At 38.2% G+C, this 7,736-nt stretch overlaps 1 protein-coding gene across 1 annotated transcript; it reads right to left on the minus strand.

The window, feature by feature from the left end:
* Positions 1-244: 244 nt before the first annotated feature.
* On the minus strand, positions 245-1,291 carry LOC110881939. The gene has a single exon (XM_022130064.1). The coding sequence runs from the start codon at positions 1,289-1,291 to the stop codon at positions 245-247; it is 1,047 nt and encodes a 348-aa protein (XP_021985756.1).
* Between the last annotated feature and the right edge of the window lie 6,445 nt (positions 1,292-7,736).

Below are 7,736 nucleotides of genomic sequence, written 5' to 3' on the forward strand. Positions count from 1 at the left end.
ACAATGATCGGTCCGTCCTTGATGTCTCTGGAGGAAATGGGTCGAAAAGCAAATGGTTGTTGCATCCATGAGGCCAAATGTTGGTTGGAGCATTTTATACCCCGACTGTTTGCTTTTCGGGTCATGAAAATTCCGGACTGGTTGTTGGGATTATCAATCGGTGTCGTAGCGGACTTGCCTTCTTTGACTTCTTTTACTAGGTGTGAAAACTTACCGGACCGGACAACCTTTTCAATTTCTTGTTTTAGAGACCAACAGTCATCTGTATTGTGGACTTTTGCTGATGGTAATGACAGTACTTTATGGAGTTCTTGTCGCCTGTGGTCCGGAGCTTGGGTGGTGTTCGGAAGCTTGCTCCATCAGTGACGAGGATCTCGCTAGGAGTTTTCAAAAGATATGACAGGTTATAGAATCGTGGATTAGCACCTCTTCCCCGTGGGGCTCGATCATTCCTTTTATAAGGGTGCATTCGTCCCCTGTTTCCGACCGGAGGTTTATCAAAGACGGAACCTCCATTCTTCTTCCAGGAAGACATTCTTTGTTCTGGCTCAGTCATTGAGCTACAAGCGTTCTTTCCCCTAGCGAATGCTCGGGCACGCTCTATCAATACTTCCATCATCTTGGGGAGATTCTTATGTAATTTTTCTACCAGCTGGTTGTTTCGGACTCCGTGGCAAAAGCCGGAGACCCGCAGTTGGTCCACCACTCCACTGATTTGCATACTTTCTCGATTAAAACTGTCAATAAAACTGTCAAGTGACTCTTCGTCCCATCTCCTGATATTATGCACTTCAGTGATCTCTTTTGAGTAATCCCTTTGATGGCTAAAATTTTGGAGGAACAACCTCCGAAGCTCCTCAAAATCGTTGATTTCGCCCTTGTTAAGTGCATCAAACCATACCAGAGTTGCCCCGGTTAAAGTATAAGCGAACATAAAACACCAAGCCGACATTAACCATTGTTTGACTCGTGCAGCCCCATCAAACTCGAACATATGGTCATCTGGATCTGTAGTGCCATCATATTTTTTAACCGTAGATGGCATTTTTAACTTTGGTGGAAGCTTGGCATGAACTATTCGTGCACTGAACTTCGACTTTGCCATCATCAACACCGGATGATAAGGCTTTGTGAGCTCTGAGTCACTAGCAATGGCCAGTTGAGGGTCCGAATGTATCATGACTGCCGGAGATGGTCCCATGGATCCCTGCACAAAATAATTGTAATAAATTCCTTCTGTCGCAGTAACAATTGTGGAGAAAATAGGAGCGGCGAAAGCCATAGGACCCATAGTCCTTACAGGTGATTCTTCCGTGAAAAGCCTGGTTCGTAAACCAAGGATCTGCACGTCGCAAGCTTGCTGAGCTTTCAAACTGTAACACCCCGTGTTTCGAAAGTCAAAGTCAAGATTTAAGTCAAAGGAAGAAAAGATTGCTAATTGTAATCTGTCTCTCCTTGCTCAATTCCTGTTTTGACTTCTTTGACTCATAGTTAGTCTATTTTACGATTAACGTTAGTTGTATTATGTGGAGTAATTAAGTATAATCGCAGTAATCGAGGTATGTTTACCGCTACAAATCGCTTTACAACTGTGGATAATAGGAAGTAACAATGTGATAAAGTCAACTAAACGCTAATCAATCTAAACTAGTCAACATCGCGCTCGCAACTCGAACTACGCAAATTTGTTATTGTTATACATGTGTTGTGCCTTATGTGTTACTTGTGCATGTTTATTTACGTTATGTGTAGCACAATCAATCGAAACGCAATCGAACTCAATCGCAATCGAATCGCAAACGCTAAACGAATATGAAATGAGGATGCTTGTATATAGAGATAGTATGATAATTGGTGGCGAAAAGACAGTGCAAGATATAAGTAGTTGGGATTAAAAGTAATTTGACTAGGAAACTCTATCGCACCGCAACGCTCGCAATCAAAATCGAAACAGCAAAACTCGTCGCACCGAACACTCGAACCGGGCGACCGATCGATCAGGCAACCAGCCGATCGACCAGCCGTCCGCTCGGATTGCCGTCTGATCGGACAGGCTGTCCGATCGAGTTGCCTGGCCGATCGGCCAACCCTTTCCTCTTTTGGAACTCTATAAATACCCCTGTCACATTCATACTTTCTAATTTTGGAAACGCTCTGACCGACCAGCTCGTGCTCCTCACCTTTTCTCAGATTTCTCATGATTCCGATAAGATCTCGTCCTAAATCTTGTACTTTCTTGATCTACATGCAGTCCTACACCTTTCTATCTTTTGAATCTAAACTTTTAACCGTGAAATCACGAAGATTCAAGGTGTTCTAGGATGATGTCATCATGTGTTCTTGAAGAACTTCATGTTTTGGCCTCAATCCACCAAGAACAACATAGATCTAAACGATTTCCACATAAACTGTTGGTGCACTACATCTGTTGACTTCGTCTTGGATCGAGTCTTAATCTTAGAGTGTTAGATCAGGGCACGTTATTCGAGAAAACAGGAGAATATATGAGTGTTAGTATTAGGTTTCGCTTGTATGGTCTTATAAGAAGGTTTCGCTTGTAGTGACTTTGATAGGTTCGTTTCAATGTCAGTTGAAGGTTCCGCTTGAACGACATGTATGTTCAAGCGAAACCTCAACACATATAAATAGCAGTTAAAGCGAAACATTTGTAACAGGTGTGTAACTCGTACCGAAGTGCTGCCGGATCGAGATTTGAATGTACACTGTCAGAAATCAATGCATAGAGAAGTTTAAAGTGATTTGCTAGCTGTTTCTAAGTCAAATACTTATTTTCCGCATCTGTATTTGATAGAATTTCCTCTGAACGACTCGTTCGGGTCGAGACACGATCCTACAATTGGTATCAGAGCTTCAGGAGGAGGAGTTCTGCAGAGAATAGCTGAAATTTGTCAAGATTTCTTACTTCTACACCTTCTTTCTTCAGTTCAGAAATTTTCAACGGTCAAAATCATCTCAAAATTTCAAGGATTGTGCACAACAGTATATAGACAAACCCTGAAAAGTTTGATGTTAAAATTCACATTAAAAATGGGTAAAAAGTGCTCGAGAATAGATTCCGCTTATTCGGTCATTTCGTAGTTTCGCTTGAGTGTACTAAGTAGTTTCGCTTATTGTTACATTTGTTAAAGAGGTTCCGCTTCAAAGTTCAGTGATTTCGCTTCACAGTTCCGCTTCACAGAAAGTTCCAATTCAAAGTTTCGCTTCAAAGATACTTTCGCTTCAATGTTCCGCTTCAAAGACCATTGAGGTTTCGCTTGTTTGTGCAAACACTGGTTCCGCTTGTTTGTACCTTGTGTTTCGCTTCAGTGTACATCTGTATTAGTGGTTCCGCTTTAAGGGCTGTTGTGAGAATTTTGTAAAAATTTGAAAATGGACGAAGAATTTTTTTAACGCATTTGCTACTCCGGTTACACCGATCACATTTGCACAGAATACAATGCTAGAGAATGAAACGGGTACAATGCAAAAACCACCCAAACTCATGAACATAGAAGAATTTAAAGGTTGGGAAGGTCGTTTTGAGAATTGGGTACAAGCTAATTACCTAGACGCTTGGGAATGTGTTGAGACCAAATATGTTCGACCGATGAATGATGATGAAGAGCCTGTTCTGATAAAAGATCTAAGTGCTGATGCTAGAAAGAAATACAAAGATGAGAAAATGATGCTGAGTCTTCTTCAACAAGCAGTGAAAGAGGATATTATGGTGCTTTTGCAACATAATGGAACTTCATATTCGATTTGGAAAGCTTTAAGGTCAAAGTTTCGTGGTAGTGAAGAAATGGTCAAAAGCAAGAAATCGCTTCTAAAGAAAGAATTCGATCTGTTTCGCGGGTTAAAGAATGAAAGTACAAGAGAGATTCGAAAGATACTGCAATTTGCTTGCTAACATGAAGAGATTGAATATTGAGAAAGACAATGAAGAATTGATCGAAAAACTTGCTGATGCTTTGCCTTATGAAACTTGGGGCACATATCTTATGATGTTAAGAAACAAGAAAGGTTTTAGCAATTTGACACTCAGCAAGTTCATTGAAAAGATCGAAGCTCAAGAAATGGAACAATGAAAAGTTATTCGAATGAAAGATTTTGATGGTGAACAGGATATCGGATTATACTATAAAGCTGGGGTAAATGAGAAATCATCAAATCTATCTCCGAAAATTGAAACTGCCTACAGTGTCAAGAATTCATCTGAAAGTTCATCTAAAGGATCAAGCAGCAAAACAAGTTTTACTTCATTTTCGTCTTTTGATCCAAACATTTCAGCAATGAAAAATGGGAAGAAACTCCAGTGCAATATTGTATTAAATCTTGAAAATGATCAAGATTATTCTGAGGAAGTTGCTAAAAACCAAATGTCTTTATTAGGAATGGTTTTGGAATCTTACAGTTGTTTTGTTGCAGGTCGTATCGGGAATCCAATGCTAACCAAGGAAGACTACGACCAGATAGATGCTGAAGAGATGGAGCTGATGGACATAAAGTGGTGTTTGGCTAGCGTGTTACGGAGAGCTGAGAAATTCAAGCAGATCACGGGGAGAGATGATCTTCGTGAGGCAAATATTTCTACTTTAGGTTTCGATAAATCTAAAGTCACTTGTTTTCAGTGCAGGGAAAAGGACACTTCAAAAGGGAGTGCACTAATCGCCAAGCAAGTGGAGCTCAGAACCCGTTCAATAACAACAATGATTACTACAGAAAAGCCATCTATCATTAGGTTGCTCAATCACCATCACAACAACATCAACATCAAGCACAAACTGCACATGGAAGACCAATAATTGAGGATTTTGGAAAGAAAGCATGTGTGGTTAATCCAGATGAAAAGAAGTCATTCAATTGGGATAATTATATTCCAGATAATGCAAAAGCTTGTTTGATTGATCAAGAAGATGAAAAGTTACCAGAGGGTTTCAGCTGGGAAAATTTTACTTGGGATGATTATATTCCAGATCAAAATAGAGCTTACACTGCTTTCATGGCAAAGGTTGAAGATGATAGTGATGATGATACTGAGTATTGGGCAAGAAAATTCAAAGCTGATATGAAGTTGCTTGCTGAAAGTGATAGTGATGATGATAAAGCCAAGAAGAAAAAGAAAAAGATCAAGACACCAGTGAGCAGTGATGATGAGAATGTTCCATTGATAAGAAGGCAAAAGATGAAAGAAGTTCCTAAATTCAAGGTTGAGGAAGAAGTTGATGCGAAAAAGATTCCAGTGAAGTGTGAAAATTGTGAAGCTATAAAGAAGCAGAACAGCACACTGATTTACAACTTGAACAGTTTGAAGGAATCTTACGATGTGCTGAACAAAGCAATGAACCAATACAACCAAACGAGTGAAGAACAAGCAACAGCAATGAAGACACTTCAGGGAGCTTTCATGATAAAACAGAAAGTTGTGAACAATTACATTGAGAAGTGTGCTGCTTTGGAACAAAAGCTTGAGCTGCAAAGAATTGAAACTGAAAGAGTCAACCGTTTGTTAAAAAGTTACTCATGTACTTCTTATGTCATTGACAGGATTTATCCGACGGTTGAAAGTATGAAGGCATGGGAAGATGATGAGATAACTGAAGAAAAGGAAGCTGAAAAAGTTGCTGATGAAAAGACTTTGGAAAAGAAGAAGGATGACATGAAGAAAAAGACTGACAAGAAAGATTCTGGTAAGAAACAAGGTGCCAGTTATAACAAGTGTCCACCCCCGCTGGAAAATGGATACTTGCCAAGATACCCAAACGATGAAAGAGTCAAAAAGGCAACAAATTTACAGTGGGAGTCGGAGTCGTCAGTCAATCTACCAGATAGTATTGATGTGGTGTTTACATCGTCTGACACTGATCAACAGTCTCAATTGATGAAGAAAGTCGTGGATCATGTGTTAGAAAATGATGAAATAGAGGAGTCAAAGTCGGAGTTCGCGTCAGAGTTAAAGTCTGAGTCACGCACTCCGTGTCAAACAGAAAAACAGGGAAAAATAGTCTATGACAAAAAATTCCTGTTATCAAAATCTAATTTGGATGATGGATTGTTTAAAGTTGCCTACACTTTGAATGATTCTGACAAATTATATTCTGATGAGGAATTTCCAATAAGAGGTGTCAAAACTGAATTGATAAACAAGGTTTTTAAACTCACAGAAATTAATATTTCTGAAATAAAAGACTTATGTCTTAATGAAAAACCAAGACATTACACCTCAAGAATACAACAAAGATTAAACAAGAAAAAGAATTATAGTTCTGGTTCAGGTTTCCAAAAGAAATCAAACCATAACGGTAATTTCAAAAAGAAAGGTTTAGGTTTTATTCCTACAGAAAAATGAAAAATATATTCGTGATTTTAAATCAAAAATGTCATTTGTTTCAGGAACATCAACTGATGAAGAAGAAAAGACAAGTTTCTGGAGGGAATCAAATAGTGAGTTCCTTGTGAAGAAGCAAGACGAACAGAAGAGAGATACAAGAACTTGTTTCCGATGCAACACTGTTGGTCATATTGCAAAAGATTGTTCTAATGCAATACAATCAAAACAGAGAGTATTTCGCAATCTCAAAGAGAAAGTGATTGAGTTCGAACCACCAATTGATAGAGAAAAATTGTTTAAAAATTCTAAATTTGAAATTGGTGAGTGTTCGAACAATTTTTACAAGAAGAGAGCTAAATCTGACAACCAGAAATGGGTTGTTAAGATGGTTGGTGAAAGCTCCAGCGATGATTCTGATAGATCAACATCAGAGGAGCTATCTTCGGGCGATGAAACTGATTCCACAAAGTCAGTTGAGCCACAAGTTGTTTCAATTTGTGAAGCTGTTTTAAAATATGAAAAATCAGTTCCGATTATGAATGATGAGGAATTTCCATCGCTTCGGGCTGAGAATTATAAAAAGAAAATTGGTAAAACTGAAATTTCTAACCAATTTTATAATGATAAACAGGAATTTGATGCTGAGAAGGTCTTTAACCCCAAGGTAAAACATATCTTTGGCAAGATGATTGATCGAAAAGTCAAAGGGGTTAAAGAATTTTATGAAAAGAAAACAAAGAAAGAAAAAGTTGAACCATCCCTGGTTTGTGACTGGGATGGTACATATTATGAACAGTAAGTCTCAGGAATTGCCGGAGCTCCCAGGTTGGTAAGAGTGGAGCATGAATCGGCATCTTTCTTAAGTTTTATTCGGTAATGTCAATCATTCAAACGGTAAAAAGGTTTGTTTATGTTTGTTGATTATAATTACAAGTGATTAGATGATTTGATTGCATATGGTAAATCAAGGACATTAATTTGTACTTGTATTTTCCTAAATCTGGTTGGAAGACAAGATGATGAACCACATCCCCGAACATTTGTTTGATAAATCTACAAGTGGTAAAATCAATCAAACTTATTTTCCGGAAAAACCATTTTGATTAAAATAAACTTAAGTGTTTTGAAATCTAAATGGGAAAATAGTTTGTTGATAGGGGGAGTTCTGATTGTTTATGCGCTAGTGAATGGCGAATTGATGTAATTTCATATCGGTTGTCATGTTTCTGTACAGTTTGTTTTCATATTTTCGTTAATGTGTTTGCATTTTAGAGGGAGTAGAAAATTCTCAGAAAATCCAAAAACATTAGAAAATTTGAAAAAACCAAAAATATGATAAAACTGAAAACTGAGTTTTTGTTGCATAAAAGAGGAAATGATAGTACATCAGTGAACTGTCACAACA

Source organism: Helianthus annuus, chromosome 10 (assembly GCF_002127325.2).
Source record: "Helianthus annuus cultivar XRQ/B chromosome 10, HanXRQr2.0-SUNRISE, whole genome shotgun sequence".
NCBI lineage: Eukaryota > Viridiplantae > Streptophyta > Magnoliopsida > Asterales > Asteraceae > Helianthus > Helianthus annuus.